The 19,589-nt window shown below is 40.1% G+C and overlaps 1 protein-coding gene across 1 annotated transcript; it reads left to right on the forward strand.

Moving 5' to 3' along the window:
• Window positions 1-8,554: 8,554 nt before the first annotated feature.
• On the forward strand, window positions 8,555-10,703 carry LOC128695136 (GATOR1 complex protein NPRL3). The gene has a single exon (XM_053785574.2). The coding sequence runs from the start codon at window positions 8,704-8,706 to the stop codon at window positions 10,546-10,548; it is 1,845 nt and encodes a 614-aa protein (XP_053641549.1). The 5' UTR covers window positions 8,555-8,703; the 3' UTR covers window positions 10,549-10,703.
• Window positions 10,704-19,589: the final 8,886 nt, after the last annotated feature.

Below are 19,589 nucleotides of genomic sequence, written 5' to 3' on the forward strand. Positions count from 1 at the left end.
AGTGATGGGCACTGTCATGCAGATTCGGGTGTCATCTGCAAAGGAAGACACGGTGCTGTGGCTGACATCCTTGTCTATGTCAGATAGTAGTAAGAAATACAATAAAAAAAATCTTATTACACTAAAATAAATTAGTCATAACTGTGTTACAATCTGTATAAAAACAGTGTATTCATCTAGTCGATGCGAAACGTGGATACAACCTCAAGATTTCAGATATCTTATCATTAATAGCGATGTGTTTTGTCAAATCCTGTAAGGTGTACATGGTAGTGTCTCTGAGAGGTTGGATGTTGAGACTCTCAGATATACTGTTCCAATGTCTCTGTCTCTGTCCATACACTGTGCATTTCGTGTCACTGGTACCTCCATACAAATCGTACTACCAGAGATACTATTTATGGTCCAATGGAAATAAGACAGACTCCTAGATGACGCACGCACTTTACTGGGTTATCCGAACAAAACATTATCTTATCTATATTAACATCAGTGATACTGATATTAAGGTCAATAGTAACAGTGGAGTTGTTAATATATTGTACTTTTATATATTTCTGTATTATTAGATTAGATTCAACCCAGTGTGTAAATACCTAATTTTATTCAGCCTCTGAATACTTCCAGCAGGACTAAAGTGCTTTAAAAGAATAACAATTCTTCTCTGGATGCGACATCCCTCAAGAGAGGTAGGTGCCTTGATGCCAGTGAGGGGGCTCGTGATCCAAGGAGTTGGATTTACCCTCTCCTTTCTTGAATCGAACCTGAATGCCACAAAGGCGAATTCCACTTGAGTAAAATAATAATAAAAAAATAATCCTCTGAATGCTATCCACAACAATCCCCAAGGGGACCAGGAACTGGAGATCAACATATTCAAAAGATTCAGTAGCTTTATCTCAAAATCCCCAGGAGATGTAGTTCAACATCCTGAAAATGCACAAGAACTATAGATCAGCATTCACAAGAGGCAGCAACTCTTGATCTAGTATAACCTGAGTGCTTTCCATATCCCAAGTGTTGCATCAGACATATAATAATAATAATAATAATAATAATAATAATAATAATAATAATAATAATAATAATAATAATAATAATAATAATAATATCTTTATTTACTACAAGTACAAGGTATACAGAACATAGTTGACATCAATGACATACTACTATATAGAAAGTCGCTTGTTATGCTGAGCATTTCAGGCAAATTAGGTCAATTTTGTTCAAGAATGCGACCCACACCAGTCAACTAACACCCAGGTACCTATTTTACTGATGGGTGAACACAGACAACAGGTGGAAGGAAACACGCCCAATGTTTTTACCCTTGCCGGGAATCGAACCTGGACACTCAGCGTGTGAAGCGAGAGCTCTTGTCACCAGGCCACGAGTCACTACATTTGGGTTTAGTGCTTCCTACTGCATATAATACTAATATATAACACATCTGGTGCTGGGTCTATATTGTCATGAGACCTGAATCAGGGGATCAGTAACAAGTGGCGTTCCACAGGGATCAATCTTGGGCCCGTTGTTGTTTATAATATATATCAATGATCTTGATGAAGGAATTGCTAGTGATATGAGCAAATTCGCCGATGACACCCAGCAGCAACAGCCTGGTTGATCAGGCGCTGATCCACCAGGAGGCCTGGTCACAGACCGGGCCGCGGGGGCATTGACCCCCGAAACTCTCTCCAGGTAAACTCCAGGTAGGTAGGATAATTGATTCAAACGTAGATGTTAGGGAACTTCAGGAGGATTTAGACAAACTCTACTCTTGGTCAGAAAAGTGGCAGATGCAGTTCAATGTAGATAAATGCAAGGTTCTGAAGCTCGGGAGTGTCCATAACCCTAGCACTTATAAGTTAAATAATGTAGAACTTAGCCATACAGATTGCGAAAAGGACTTGGGGGTTATGGTAAGCAGCAACCTTAAACCAAGACAGCAATGCCTAAGCGTACGTAATAAGGCAAATAGATTACTGGGATTTATATCAAGAAGTGTAAGCAACAGAAGTCCAGAGGTCATACTGCAGCTTTATACATCATTAGTAAGGCCTCACCTAGATTATGCAGCTCAATTCTGGTCTCCATATTACAGAATGGACATAAATTCGTTAGAAAACATTCAGCGTAGGATGACTAAATTAATACATAGCATTAGAAATCTTCCTTATGAAGAAATATTGAAGACTCTTAAGTTACATTCACTTGTTAGACGAAGAATGAGGGGAGACCTGATCGAAGTGTATAAGTGGAAGATAGGTATTAATAAAGGGGATATTAACAAGGTCTTGAGGATATCTCTACAAGAGAGAACCCGCAGTAATGGATTTAAATTAGATAAGTTTAGATTTAGAAAGGACATAGGAAAGTATTGGTTTGGAAATAGGGTAGTTGATGAGTGGAACAGTCTACCTAGTTGGGTTATTGAGGCTATGACTTTGGGTAGTTTCAAATTTAGGATGGATAAGTACATGAGTGGGATGGGTTGGATTTGAGTGGGACTTGCACATCGGAGCTTATTTCTTGGGTGGCATTGAAAATTGGGTTGGGCAAATGTTTTGTTAGTGGGATGAATTGTAAAGGACCTCCCTAGTATGGGCCAACAGGCCTGCTGCAGTGTTCCTCCTTTCTTATGTTCTTATGTTCTTATGTAACCTCATTAACAGTAGTCTTATTTTTGTCAGTAATTGTTTTTAACAAATGTGAAAAAAACAGAATGAGTTACATAAATGTTAAACCTAAAACCCAATCTAACTTTATTATTTTTTAAATACACTACCTAACAGAATACTCCATACGACTGAATGTACAACAATGCAAGCAACCATATGACCTGTCTTTGTAATACTCATTTGTGCTTTATAGTTATCTGTTTACAATAATGTTTTATCACTGATTTCATCATTGCTTAGTTCATCTTAAGTTAATTTTAAGCCAGCCCGTAATGCTATGCATAGTATAAGTGGCTTTGGCATACTGCTCTTATCTGTATTTTTTTGTACCTCTGTATGTGTGCTCAAATTGGAAATAAATAAATAAATAAATAAATAAATAAATACATACTGGCCTCATTCTACATCATGCTTTTGTTTATGCAATTTAGTTGTTTATTAAATATTAATATTTATCTTACACCCCACAACATTTTCAGAAAATTAAGCTTATTCAAGCTTTGAATTGATTGTTTTATTGTTAGGATCTAGCACACTAAGCACAGTGGTTATAAACCTGTTTCTTCAGTGCTGATAACCTTCCTCAAGACACATATTCAGTGGCTCCTGTAGTCAGTTTTATATTAGAACTTTTTCCCAAGAGTATTTAGCATTAATAACAACAACAACAACAATGTTGATAAATTAGACACATGTGCAACTCTTGGGTATCTTTATTGAGGAAACGTTTCGCCACACAGTGGCTTCATCAGTCCATACAAAGGAGGAGAATGAGGTAATCAGTCCCTCAACCTTGAGTCGATGTGGTCAGTCCATCAATCTTGAATAGAATACGGCATATGTGCGGAGAAGCAGCTTATAAACCGTAGGCAGGAGAGGTGCAGCAGTCGTAGGTGGGGTCACATTTGTCCAATGTGGAAGTAGGTCGTGCCCAAGGGTTAGGCAAGGGAAAAATTCTCCTGCCTACGGTTTATAAGCTGCTTCTCCGCTCATATGCCGTATTCTATTCAAGATTGATGGACTGACCACATCGACTCAAGGCTGAGGGACTGATTACCTCATTCTCCTCCTGTTCTTCACGATTCACCTTTGTATGGACTGATGAAGCCACTGTGTGGCGAAACGTTTCCTCAATAAAGATACCCAAGAGTTGCACATGTGTCTAATTTATCAACGTGTCGGTTCTCTGAACCATTCATCTACAACAACAACAACAATAATAATAATAATAATAATAATAATAATAATAATAATAATAATAATAATAATAATAATAATAATAATAATAATAATAATAATAACATACAAGAGAATAAAACACACATCCGATATTTTAGCATACATACAGAGGTACAAAAAAATACAGGTAAGAGCAGCATGCCAAAGCCACTTATATGCATAGCATTACGGGCTGGCTTAAAATTAACTTAAGATTAACTAAGCAATGATGAAATCAGTGATAAAACATTATTGTAAACAGATAACTATAAAGCACAAATGAGTATTACAAAGACAGGTCATATGGTTGCATACATTGCTGTACATTCAGTAGAATGGAGTATTCTGTTAGGAAGTGTATTTAAAAAATAACAAAGTTAGATTGGGTCCTAGGTTTAACATTTATGTGATATAATTGTGAGTAACATATAGGATATACTATTTATAAGGTTAAGTTATTCAGTATTTATTTGGTTTTGAGTGAGTAAGTGATCTTTGAGAAGAGACTTGAATTTATAAACAGGTAGTGTTTCTTTTATATTTACAGGTAATGAATTCCAGATTTTAGGGCCTTTTATGTGCATTGAGTTTTTGCATGGAGTGAGATGGACACGAGGAACATCAAAGAGTGATCTGTGCCTTGTGTTATGGTCATGTGTTCTGTTGAGGTTGGCAAGGAGATATTTGAGGGGAGGGTTAATATCAGAGTTAAGTGTTCTATGTATGTAATAGGTGCAGTAATAAGTATGGATGTTTTGTTTGGTGAGTAGGTTGAGTGTTTTGAATATTGGTGGAGTGTGCTGCCTGTAGTGAGAATTTGTTATCATTCTAACTGCAGCCTTTTGTTGGGTAATTAGTGGTCTGAGATGGTTAATTGTTGTTGAGCCCCATGCACAAATTCCATAGGTGAGATAGGGGTAAATAAGAGAGTGATAAAGGGCCAGGAGAGCTGACTGTGGAACATAGTACCGTATCTTCGATAGTATGCCTACAGTCTTGGAAATTTTCTTAGAAATTTGTTGTATATGTGTATGAAATTTGAGTCTATTATCAAGGTGGTTTCCTAAGAATTTTCCCTCTGTTAGCTTTGTGATAGGTGATCCGTTTATTGTTATGTTAAGAGGTACATCTGTAGCTCTGTTACCAAACTGAATGAAGTAGGTTTTGTCAATGTTTAGTGTAAGTTTGTTAGTCCTCATCCAGGTAGATATTTTCTGTAATTCGGTGTTTACAGTATTGGCTAGCGTGACTGGGCTCGGGTGAGAGAAGACGTATGTAGTGTCATCTGCAAAAAGTGTGGGTTTGAGTAATTGCGAAGCATTTGGTAGGTCATTTATGTATAGGAGAAAGAGAAGAGAGCCAAGGACACTTCCCTGTGGGACACCAACTGTAATTGGTTGAGCGGAAGAGCTTGCCCCATTTGCGTACACATATTGGCTTCTGTTGCTGAGGTATGACTTGAGGTAGTTGAGGGAGTGCCCTCTAATACCATACTGTGACAATTTTACGTGGAGCAAGTCATGGTCAACTGTATCAAAAGCATTACGTAAGTCAATGAAGATCCCCAGTGGGACTTCTTTTTTCTCTATTGCAGTGTATATATGTTCTAGCATGTGTATAATAGCATCACTAGTATTTTTATTAGGCCTGAATCCAAATTGGCAGGGGTTGAGAATGTTTTGGGAGATGAGGTAGGAGTAGATTCGTTTATGAATTAATTTTTCGAAGATTTTTGAGAGAGGGTGTAAATTGGATATTGGCCTATAGTTATTCAACTCTGTTTGGTCTCCTCCTTATAGAAAATATACAATCCTGTTAGTCTAAGTAATACACAAGCAATGTAGATCACAACAACAACAACAACAAAAAAAGTAACAAATTTGTCTTCAGTAACGTTTTTAGTGAAATATTTCGGCTTAGTGTGGTTGGCAGATCCTTTTGATATTTAGGTGGAATATTGGACAGACAAGTCCTCGTTACTTTCTCTGCCAATTGTAACATTTTCTCCTTGTTAGTTGTTATGTGTGTGAGCACAGAAAGTGCCAACTCACACAGGTGATATGATATACCTGCTGACATATCATGTATCTGTCTGCTGATGGTATCGTCTGAGAGTTAAATCTTTTTAATTTATTTTTTCTGCTTGGCTCCCAAAAGTCGTTTTTACTATGGTACTTTATGCAGGGAAAATAAATGTTTATGCTTCTGTATGAGGCTTCATGTTTTTAGAGAGGTAATTCTGCTACTATCTGGCCTCTTGACCTTTATTACAAATTTTGACAGTTTTGGAAAATATCAAGTTCTGTTGTCTTCCCTCATTTAAAAGTCTCTCAGAGTATGATGGAGACTTTTCAGTAAGATAACAATATTTCATAGTAAAATATCTTTAATTGCTGGGTATCATGACTTCAGTGTACAGTTTATCACCACAAATAAGATATTCTGGGGTAGGATTAACGTTATTATCACACCAGGTAAATCCCAGATCTAAATAACTGTCCAAATAAAGACGACATTTCTTTCTTCTAATCACATCAGTTTTACCCTAAGTGGGAACTGTTTCTTTTTTTGTTCATATTTCCACCTTTGTTTTCCTTTTCATCCTTATTGCAGTCATCTTCATGTTTTCTCTTCTTGATCACAAAGTTGTCCATGTTAAAGGGCAAACTACTGTTTAAAACGTCTGGTTATAATACAATGAGAAACTAACTTGTTCCATCTCCCCGGGGAGTCAACACCACACTGACGAAAACCAGTCATGTATTGGATGGCACAACTGTGAAGTTGTAAATAAAGAAAATGACAGCTTTTCACTACTCATTATTCACACTATCTTCGGCACTCGTTATCCACACTTGCTTCACTATTTATCATCCTCTATCTTTATTACTCATTCACGCTGACTTCACTACTCATCATTCACACTCACTTCACAACTCACCGTTCACACTATCCTCACTACTCATCATCTGCACTAGATTCACTTCTCATCATCCTCACTAAATTTACTAACCATTACATATTATAGCTTTCTTAGTCCCTCTCAATCCTTGATTTTCATCCCCATTAGCAAAGTTTGCCTCTGATAACAAACATGTCTAAGTACATGCGCTTCACTGGGCGGAAATCCTATTTTTTCAAAATTTACGTCGAAAAATGCAGCTCCGGACAGTATATTCTCAGGAATGAATTGCTAGCCTGGTGCTATGAGTTGGGTGGGTGTCCAGGCTAACAGACGTGTAGGAGGATGTAATGGATAGGATCAACAATACATGTACACTGGTGAGTACTGGAGTAGTAGCGTGGAGGGTCGTCCCGGCTGGTTATTGTCCACAGATCATTGTCGAAGAAGATGAGCCTTGTGATCTTCTCCTCTTGACATACTGTTACGTTCCTTTGGTGCGACTCAGTCGGAACTTGTATGATGAAGGTATGGAGACATGAATGGAAGGATGAAGAAAATTGTAAGGCGGACTTGTTTAATAATATTATTTTGGATGATGCGCAGGAGCTTCCACCATGTCTTCATTCTTAGAGAATGTGTTAAGATTGTAGTTTTTTTTCTTTTAACACAATTCCCAGAACAACTATGTTACAAAGATGAGCAAGAAGAGTGGATGATAAATTATGAATCTCAGTTCTTTTCCATCCACTCGTAAACATTACCAGCTAAAGGAAAGAGATATTAAGGATATATAAACTTTTGATAATTTTGAAAAGTAAAAAAGTTAGCACATAAGAATGGTATGAGGTTTACAGCCAATAGAGATAAATATACTGTGTTGATAAACTAGACACATATGCAACACTTGGGTATCTTTAATGGGGAAATGCTTCTCCACGCTGTGGCTTCATCAATCCTATACAAAGAAGAATGGTGAAGAATAGTGCTTATAACTAAATAATGTAGATCTTAATCACTTGGAATACAAAAAGATTTAGGAGTTCTGGTTAGCAGTATAAATAACAGGAGTCCTCAAGTTATTCTTCAACTCTATATATCACTGGTTAGTCCTCATTTACATTATGTTGCACAGTTCTGGTCACCGCATTACAGAATGGATACAAATGCGCTGAAAAACGTACGGAGAAGGATGACAAAGTTGATCCCATATATAAGAAACCTCTCCTATGAGGATAGACTGAATGTACTGAATCTACGCTCTCTAGAAAGACAGAATCAGGGGTGATATGAGTGAGGTGTATAAATGGAAAAAAAGAATAAATAGAAGGGATGTAAATAACGTGCTTAAAATATTTAGATAAGATAGGACTCGCAGCAATGATAAACGGATCACCTATCACAAAGCTCACAGAGGGAAAATTCTTAGGAATCCACCTTGATAATAGACTCAAATTTCAAACACATATACAACAAATTTCCAAGAAAATTTCCAAGACCGTAGGCATACTACCGAAGATACGGTACTATGTTCCACAGTCAGTCCTCCTGGCCCTATATCACTCACTTATTTACCCCTATCTCACCTATGGAATTTGTGCATGGGGCTCAACAAAAATAAAATATCTCACACCATTAATTACCCAACAAGAGGCTGCAGTCAGAATGATAACAAATTCCCACTACAGGCAGCACATTCCACCAATATTCAAAACTCTAAACCTACTCACCATACAAAACATCCATACTTATTATTGTACCTACTACATTGTATCATGGTTCTCGCTGCGTCCTGGTCTTCCTTGATGTAATCCCCTCGTATTTTGGGGAGAAGCTATATTTTCCCTGACTCTTAGGAGGCTGGGTTTAAATACCGTAGTAAAGTTTTACTACTACAACATGGATGTCAACCCTCTGTGTGTTATATTGGTCAAGAATGGCAGTAGGGGAGACAGGTTGCTTTTTCGTTATCCATACTCTGTTGATACAAAAATGGAGACAAAAGCTACAAATAGACGATCTAACCCATATTCAGTGATCAATGATGTGAACAAACTTACATCTCTAATAGCCCACACATCAAACATCTCCAATGGCAAACTTGTTGGCTTTAGTGATAAGATTATGTCGAATCTTTTTGCTGTGAAAAGTGAATTGTGCGATAGTAAATTTGAATTGAAAGTTAATGATGTGAGATTCGTTGGACACCCTGTACGCCTCGACCCCTCTACAACACATAGTCGTCCACAAGACAAGCGCAAGTCATCAACAATCATTCTTTTCAATATTGTCTTTGCATTAAAGGCAACTTTAAACCATGATGTTGTGAATTGCTACCATGATCTGAGTATGAGGCTTGGGTTGGCTCTGCGTCATGAAGAGTACCGCTGCCAATTTCTCTCATCTGAAGCTAAGATTATGCTTGCAGCTCATGATGAGGCTTCCCAGCTGCCAGAGGATGGTCAAGTCTCACCATTTCAGCTAATCTTGGACCGAAGCCTGCTTGCTCGGCACCTCAGGCAAGTTTATGAAGAGTTGTGTGGATCAGGTATTGTTCAACTTCGACTCAACAAATGGATAGAAGTTAGCTTTTGTTTGCCACAGAAAGTTCATCACAGTTTAGCAACTGGTCGTCCAGTTGATTGTGAAGGGCTTCTTCGAGGGCTAAAAACCTTGAAGCCATACCACATATTGCTTCTTTTGGTGGAGCGGTCAGAACTCCTACATACATTGTCACCAGATGCGTCACAAGCTCTCTGGCGATTACTTCATGTAGAAGAGTCACATCTAACTCCCTTCTTCACATTAGCTGCTGATGCTGACCTTACTCTAACTCAGGTTTTAATGCTAGTGGGTCACCTAGTGTACTGGGGCAAGGCTACTATCATATACCCTGTCTGCAGTACCAACATGTACGCTCTATCTCCAAATGCTCCCACCATTTTAAATAGCCAACTATCTGAGAGCTTTAGTCAGCAATTTCCGGGTTCCTCTCTCCTTGGTGTTATGGCAGAGTTTTCTCTACCAACATCTCTCAGTGATAAATGTTATCCCATAACTTCACCTCATCAGCAGCAAGAACAAGTGCAGCAGGTATTATGGCTGTTGAAACATGGTCTACTGCAGCAACTGCATACTTACGTCTATCTATCTCCTCCAATGTCTTATGATTGTGATGGAGTGAGAGCAGGGGGGCGAGAGCTTGGAGCAGGCCAAACAGGAAGCCATGGGACCAGTTCTCCAGCTAGTACTAGCATTCCAACACCAACTGTCCATGAGCCACCACCTCTCTCCAATGAAACCTCATATCTTGCACCACACCCTCAGTCTAATCATCATCCAGACATAACTCGTGATGCTCTCCATCATGCAGTAGTGCAACTTAGCCAGCCAGCTTCTGAGAGTGATTTGGGTTCAGTATGTAGCGATGAGAGGAGCCCTAGTCCAGGAATAAACATTGGCACCACACCAGAGGATTCAGTTCACCATTGTCTGGATGCTGTATTATCTCCTGCAGAAAAAGAGATGGTGATGAAAGTGGAAGCAGCACGCAACCCAGAAGATCTCAAACTTTTCTCAAAATTGTGTGTTTACTTCCGAGGTCATCACCATCTTGAAGAGATGATGTACAGAGTTAATCTAAGAAGATCAACTCTGCTTCAACTTATCGACAAGTTCCGCCAGGTGCTTATAACTTGTCAGCATCCAGATGACTCTACTACATTATCCTCTCATGCTAAGTGATATTGTGCAAGTCTAGCATGAGATTTCAGTTATTGTAAATAAAATGATGTTGTCATAAGACATGTGCTTAGAGAATTATATTTTTTAATATTTATTTTTTCAATTATTTAAATGTTTCTGACCTGCACTCATGACAATAATAAAGTATTCTGTGAGTAGACCATGCATTCAGAGTATTAAATGCTTTTATCACTGCTGCTGCAACTTTTATGGATTGTTTATTTCAGCAGTTGCACTGAACTTTAAAAGCATATGGAAATTCAATCTAATATGCATGACATATTCAGTTTCTATAATATGTACATTTCCTGGCGGATTCTCTCCCACTTCATGAAAGTGTAAAAAGTAATGATAATGAATAAAGATTTGATTGCTTAGTATATTTGAGGTGATAATTCGGGTTAGGTAGCATTCAATATTCTGATTCAAAAATACTGAGCTATATTATACAGAAGATACAAAGTTGCTATTTGACATAAAACTAAATAATATAAACATACCATCTTCAAAAAAAAATGAGTGTGAATGCTCAGATAAGAATTCATCATCATACGAGCAGTGGCTCGTACGTTGGATTGCGTGCAGCCAGCAGTAACAGCCTGGTTGATCAGGCTCTGATCCACCATGAGGCCTGGTCACAGACCAGGCCGCGGGGGCGTTGACCCCCTGAACTCTCTCCAGGTAAACTCTCCAGGTAAACATACATAGAACACTCCAAACCAACAGATACAGATACTAATGCCGGAAACCCCCCCCCCCCCCAGTACCAACAATACCACCAGTCCGATGACATTCTTCTTTGCAAATATACAGGGTCTAAAGCCAGCAACAAACAACAAAATACCTTTCATCCGTGGACTGCTTGCAGAGGCAAAGGCAATGTTCGCGGCTTTCACTGAGACCCACATAAGGATCACTGGGACAAAGAAATATGGATCCCAGGTTACAACCTATACAGATGTGACAGAGTGAACAGGCAAAAGGGGAGGGTTGGCCTGTACATTGCAGAGTCACTTGTTTGCACAGAACTGCTTAATGCCTCAAATGATGTAGTGGAAGTTTTAGCAGTAAAGGTCGAGAACCAAAACCTAGTCATTGTGGTAGTCTACAAGCCTCCGGATGCAACATCCCAGAAATTCCAGGAACAGCTGTTAAAAATTGACCACTGTCTGGAAAATCTTTCAGCTCCTGCACCCAACATCTTGCTCCTGGGGGATTTCAACTTAAGGCACATAAAATGGAGGAATATAGCAAATAATATTGTTGCAGTAATAACGTTAAGAGACCATACAATAAGTGTCAGGGGCCCGAGACTGTTCAACTGCCTCCCAGCACACATAAGGGGGATTACCAACAGACCCCTGGCAGTCTTCAAGCTGGCACTGGACAAGCACCTAAAGTCAGTTCCGGATCAGCCGGGCTGTGGCTCGTATGTTGGTTTGCGTGCAGCCAGCAGCAACAGCCTGGTTGATCAGGCTCTGATCCACCAGGAGGCCTGGTCTCAGACCGGGCCGCGGGGGCGTTGACCCCCGGAACTCTCTCCAGGTAAACTCCAGGTAAAACCAGGAGGCAGCTCTGATGAAAACTCACACTCACACGAGCTTTTAAATCTCTGCACAAAATTCAATTTAAACCAGCAAATAATAGAGCCTACTAGACTGGAGAATACACTAGACCTCATCTTCACTAACAATGATGATCTGATACGAAATGTCACCATATCAAAAACAATATACTCAGATCACAACATAACTGAGGTTCAGACATGTATGCGCGGAGCCCCAGACCAACATAATGAGATTAGTCACGAGGGAGCATTCACCAAATTAAACTTCAATAACAAAAACATAAAGTGGGACCAAGAAAACCAAATCCTAACTGATATAAGCTGGGAAGATATACTAAGCAACACAGACCCCAACTTATGCCTAGAACAGATTAACTCGGTGGCACTCGATGTATGCACAAGGCTTATTCCTCTAAGAAAAAGGAGGAGTAGATGTAAAATAGAAAGAGATAGGCGCTCCCTTTACAGGCGACGGAAAAGAATAACAGAGCTGCTAAAAGAGGTCAATATATCTGAAAGGCGTAGGGAGACACTTGTCAGAGAAATAGCAAGCATCAAACTTAAGCTAAAGGAATCTTATAGGAGTCAGGAATCGCGGGAAGAACTAAAAGCCATAAATGAAATTGAAAGAAACCCAAAGTATTTCTTCTAATATGCCAAATCAAAGTCGAGAACAACGTCCAGTATTGTATCCCTACTTAAACAAGATGGGTCCTACACAGATGACAGCAAGGAAATGAGTGAGTTACTCAAGTCCCAATATGACTCAGTTTTTAGCAAGCCGCTAACCAGATTGAGAGTCGAAGATCAAAATTAATTTTTCATGAGAGAGCCACAGAATTTGGTTAACACAAGCATATCTGATGTTATCCTGACGCCAAATGACTTCGAACAGGCGATAAATGACATGCCCATGCACTCTGCCCCAGGGCCAGACTCATGGAACTCCGTGTTCATCAAGAACTGCAAGAAGCCCCTATCAGGAGCTTTTACCATCCTATGGAGAGGGAGCATGGACATGAGGGTCGTCCCACAGTTACTAAAAACAACAGACATAGCCCCACTCCACAAAGGGGGCAGTAAAGCAACAGCAAAGAACTACAGACCGATAGCACTAACATCCCATATCATAAAAATCTTTGAAAGGGTCCTAAGAAGCAAGATCACCACCCATCTAGAAACCCATCAATTAAACAACCCAGGGCAACATGGGTTTAGAACAGGTCGCTCCTGTCTGTCTCAACTATTGGATCACTACGACAAGGTCCTAGATGCACTAGAAGACAAAAAGAATGCAGATGTAATATATACAGACTTTGCAAAAGCCTTCGACAAGTGTGACCATGGCGTAATAGCGCACAAAATGCGTGCTAAAGGAATAACGGGAAAAGTCGGTCGATGGATCTATAATTTCCTCACTAACAGAACACAGAGTAGTAGTCAACAGAGTAAAGTCCGAGGCAGCTACGGTGAAAAACTCTGTTCCACAAGGCACAGTACTTGCTCCCATCGTGTTCCTCATCCTCATATCTGACATAGACAAGGATGTCAGCCAAAGCACCGTGTCTTCCTTTGCAGATGACACCCGAATCTGCATGACAGTGTCTTCCATTGCAGACACTGTAAGGCTCCAGGCGGACATCAACCAAATCTTTCAGTGGGCTGCAGAAAACAATATGAAGTTTAACGATGAGAAATTTCAATCACTCAGATATGGCAAACACGAGGAAATTAAATCTTCATCAGAGTACAAAACAAATTCTGGCCACAAAATAGAGCGAAACACCAACGTCAAAGACCTGGGAGTGATCATGTCGGAGGATCTCACCTTCAAGGACCATAACATTGTATCAATCGATCTGCTAGAAAAATGACAGGATGGATAATGAGAACCTTCAAAACTAGGGAGGCCAAGCCCATGATGACACTCTTCAGGTCACTTGTTCTATCTAGGCTGGAATATTGCTGCACACTAACAGCACCTTTCAAGGCAGGTGAAATTGCTGACCTAGAAAATGTACAGAGAACCTTCACGGCGCGCATAATGGAGATAAAACACCTCAATTACTGGGAACGCTTGAGGTTCCTAAACCTGTATTCCCTGGAACGCAGGCGGGAGAGATACATGATTATATACATCTGGAAAATCCTAGAGGAACTAGTACCGAACTTGCACACGAAAATCACTCACTACGAAAGCAAAAGACTTGGCAGACGATGCAACATCCCCCCAATGAAAAGCAGGGGTGTCACTAGCACGTTAAGAGACCATACAGTAAGTGTCAGGGGCCCGAGACTGTTCAACTGCCTCCCAGCATACATAAGGGGGATTACCAACAGACCCCTGGCAGTCTTCAAGCTGGCACTGGACAAGCACCTAAAGTCGGTTCCTGACCAGCCGGGCTGTGGCTCGTACGTTGGTTTGCTTGCAGCCAACAGTAACAGCCTGGTTGATCAGGCTCTGATCCACCAGGAGGCCTGGTTTCAGACCGGGCCGCGGGGGCGTTGACCCCCGGAACTCTCTCCAGGTAAACTCCAGAACACTTAACTCGGATATAAACCCTTCCCTCAAACGTCTCCTTACCAACCTCAACAGAACACATGACCATAACACAAGGCACAGATCACTCTTTGATGTTCCTCGTGTCCATCTCACTCTATGCAAAAACTCAATGCATATAAAAGGCCCAAAAATCTGGAATTCATTACCTGTGAATATAAAAGAAACACTGTTTGTTTATAAATTCAAGTCTCTTCTTAAAAATCACTTACTCACCCACAGCTAAATAAATACTGAATAATTGTATCTCATAAATGTTTAACCTGTGACCCAAGCAAACTTTGTTATTTTTAATTACATTACCTAACAGAATACTCCATTCTACTAATTGCACAGCAACACAGTAAATAACCATATGACCTGTCTTTGAAATACTCATTTGTGCTTAATTGTTATCTGTTTACAATAATGTTTACCACTGAATATATCATTGCTTAGTTAATCTTAAGTTAATTTTAAGCCATCACTGTCTTGCCAGAAGGGTGCTTTACACTACAGTTTTTAAACTGCAACATTAACACCCCTCCTTCAGAGTGCAGGCACTGTACTTCCCATCTCCAGGACTCAAGTCCGGCCTGCCGGTTTCCCTGAATCCCTTCATAAATGTTACTTTGCTCACACTCCAACAGCACGTCAAGTATTAAAAGCCATTTGTCTCCATTCACTCCTATCAAACACGCTCACGCATGCCCGCTGGAAGTCCAAGCCCCTCGCACACAAAACCTCCTTTACCCCCTCCCTCCAACCTTTCCTAGGCCGACCCTTACCCCGCCTTCCTTCCACTACAGACTGATACACTCTTGAAGTCATTCTGTTTCGCTCCATTCTCTCCACATGTCCGAACCACCTCAACAACCCTTCCTCAGCCCTCTGGACAACAGTTTTGGTAATCCCGCACCTCCTCCTAACTTCCAAACTACGAATTCTCTGCATTATATTCACACCACACATTGCCCTCAGACATGACATCTCCACTGCCTCCAGCCTTCTCCTCGCTGCAACATTCATCACCCATGCTTCACACCCATATAAGAGCGTTGGTAAAACTATACTCTCATACATTCCCCTCTTTGCCTCCAAGGACAAAGTTCTTTGTCTCTACAGACTTCTAAGTGCACCGCTCACCCTTTTCCCCTCATCAATTCTATGATTCACCTCATCTTTCATAGACCCATCCGCTGACACGTCCACTCCCAAATATCTGAATACATTCACCTCCTCCATACTCTCTCCCTCCAATCTGATATCCAATCTTTCATCACCTAATCTTTTTGTTATCCTCATAACCTTACTCTTTCCTGTATTCACTTTTAATTTTCTTCTTTTGCACACCCTACCAAATTCATCCACCAATCTCTGCAACTTCTCTTCAGAATCTCCCAAGAGCACAGTGTCATCAGCAAAGAGCAACTGTGACAACTCCCACTTTATGTGTGATTCTTTATCTTTTAACTCCACGCCTCTTGCCAAGACTCTCGCATTTACTTCTCTTACAACCCCATCTATAAATATATTAAACAACCACGGTGACATCACACATCCCTCTCTAAGGCCTACTTTTACTGGGAAATAATCTCCCTCTTTCCTACATACTCTTACTTGAGCCTCACTATCCTCGTAAAAACTCTTCACTGCTTTCAGTAACCTACCTCCTACACCATACACCTGCAACATCTGCCACATTGCCCCCCTATCCACCCTGTCATACGCCTTTTCCAAATCCATAAATGCCACAAAAACCTTTTTTGCCTTATCTAAATACTGTTCACTTATATGTTTCACTGTAAACACCTAGTCCACACACCCCCTACCTTTCCTAAAGCCTCCTTGTTCATCTGCTATCTTATTCTCCGTCTTACTCTTAATTCTTTCAATAATAACTCTACCATACACTTTACCAGGTATACTCAACAGACTTATCCCCCTATAATTTTTGCACTCTCTTTTGTCCCCTTTGCCTTTATACAAAGGAACTATGCATGCTCTCTGCCAATCCCTAGGTACCTTACCCTCTTCCATACATTTATTAAATAATTGCACCAACCACTCCAAAACTATATCCCCACCTACTTTTAACATTTCTATCTTTATCCCATCAATCCCGGCTGCCTTACCCCGTTTCATTTTACCTACTGCCTCACGAACTTCCCCCACACTCACAACTGGCTCTTCCTCACTCCTAAAATATGTTATTCCTCCTTGCCCTATACACGAAATCACAGCTTCCCTATCTTCCTTAACATTTAACAATTCCTCAAAATATTTCTTCCATCTTCCCAATACCTCTAACTCTCCATTTAATAATTCTCCTATTTTTAACTGACTAATCCATTTGTTCTCTAGGCTTCCTTAACTTGTTAATCTCACTCCAAAACTTTTTCTTATTTTCAACAAAATTTGTTGATAACATCTCACCCACTCTCTCATTTGCTCTCTTTTTACATTGCTTCACCACTCTCTTAACCTCTCTCTTTTTCTCCATATACTCTTCCCTCCTTGCATCACTTCTACTTTGTAAAAACTTCTCATATGCTAACTTTTTCTCCCTTACTACTCTCTTTACATCATCATTCCACCAATCGCTCCTCTTCCCTCCCGCACCCTCTTTCCTGTAACCACAAACTTCTGCTGAACACTCTAACACTACATTTTTAAACCTACCCCATACCTCTTCGACCCCATTGCCTATGCTCTCATTAGCCCATTTATCCTCCAATAGCTGTTTATATCTTACCCTAACTGTCTCTTCTTTTAGTTTATAAACCTTCACTTCTCTCTTCCCTGATGCTTCTATTCTCCTTGTATCCCATCTACCTTTTACTCTCAGTGTAGCTACAACTAAAAAGTGATCTGATATATCTGTGGCCCCTCTATTAACATGTACATCCTGAAGTCTACTCAACAGTCTTTTATCTACCAATACATAATCCAACAAACTATTGTCATTTCGCCCTACATCATATCTTGTATACTTATTTATCCTCTTTTTCTTAAAATATGTATTACCTATAACTAAGCCCCTTTCTATACAAAGTTCAATCAAAGGGCTCCCATTATCATTTACACCTGGCACTCCCAACTTACCTACCACACCCTCTCTAAAAGTTTCTCCTACTTTAGCATTCAGGTCCCCTACCACAATTACTCTCTCACTTGGTTCAAAGGCTCCTATACATTCACTTAACATCTCCCAGAATCTCTCTCTCTCCTCTACATTCCTCTCTTCTCCAGGTGCATACATGCTTATTATGACCCACTTTTCGCATCCAACCTTTACTTTAATCCACATAATCCTTGAATTTACACATTCATATTCTCTTTTCTTCTTCCATAACTGATCCTTCAACATTACTGCTACCCCTTCCTTAGCTCTAACTCTCTCAGATACTCCAGATTTAATCCCATTTATTTCCCCCCACCGAAACTCCCCTACCCCCTTCAGCTTTGTTTCGCTTAGGGCCAGGACATCCAACTTCTTTTCATTCATAACATTAGCAATCATCTGTTTCTTGTCATCCGCACTACATCCACGCACATTCAAGCATCCCAGTTTTATAAAGTTTTTCTTCTTCTCTTTTTTAGTAAATGTCTACAGGAGAAGGGGTTACTAGCCCATCGCTCCCGGCATTTTAGTCGCCTCATACGACACGCATGGCTTACGGAGGAAAGATTCTTTTCCACTTCCCCATGGACAATAGAAGAAATAAAGAAGAACAAGAGCTATTTAGAAAAAGGAGAAAAACCTAGATGTATGTATATATATATATGCAAGTGCGTGTCTGCGAAGTGTGACCAAAGTGTAAGTTGGAGTAGCAAGATATCCCTGTTATCTAGCGTGTTTATGAGACAGAAAAAGACACCAGCAATCCTACCATCATGCAAAACAGTTACAGGTTTCTGTTTCACAGTCATCTGGCAGGACGGTAGTACTTCCCTGGGTGGTTGCTGTCTACCAACCTACTACCTACAAAGCCCGTGAAGGTTATACGGCATCTGGGATAGTGAGGCAACCAGGTTCGATCCAAAGATGGGAAGGATAATTATAATTCCATAGATAGAGAGCCCTTCACCAGTAATGCAGTCCATAGTTATTCGCTTCTCCATGTCTGACACAACCTATATTTTTTATTATTATGGTGCAACTGCATCCTCGAGGACAATACGCTAGTAGTATTCTAATATTCAAGGATTCTCGCCATATTAAACCCTACGGACACGATCAACCTAGTTTCGTCTAATTAGTCTCATATCGTTTGTCTGTTGATCTCTAGGCTCCTGAATATCCTTTGAGAATCGAATCATAGCTGCTAGATCTGTTTTCTTCTTCTTTTTGACGGGGTTGAACTGTAGCTCCTGTCTCTAGTGCTGAGACACGAGGAAATTGAGGGTTGGGAGTTATGTAATACTAGGATCTCACATAAATGAAACTCATCTAGTTTTTCACATTTTTTACTTTTTGAATGTAGTAGCTGACGTGTGTATATGTGTTATTTGAAACAAATATGTATTAATCTCCTTAAGAATGAAATATAATGTAAAGATGAAGAAAAATAACCTGGCAAATAAGTAAGAAACTTTAGTCCTGTTGAGAGCTGCATCCTGGGGGACAGATCAACAATACCTGAAGTATACCTAGAGAGGGTTTCGGGGATCAACGCCCCCGCTGCCCGGTCTGTGACCAGGCTTCCTGGTGAATCAGAGTCTGATCAATCAGTGGTCAGTCGTCATGTGAGGTCACAGACCCTGAGCTGCTTTGGGGATTAGCGTGGACGGTTACAAAACATGGCTTGCTTCTGCAGTGTTTTAAAAATTGAGGTTGGAGAGTTGAAGGAGGTCTTGCTTCTCCAGGAGGAGATTAGGAGGCTGAAGGTCCACCTCAATGGGTCTGGGAGAGAGTGTGAGGTGGCTGGAGTT

Source organism: Cherax quadricarinatus, chromosome 35, assembly GCF_038502225.1.
Source record: "Cherax quadricarinatus isolate ZL_2023a chromosome 35, ASM3850222v1, whole genome shotgun sequence".
NCBI lineage: Eukaryota > Metazoa > Arthropoda > Malacostraca > Decapoda > Parastacidae > Cherax > Cherax quadricarinatus.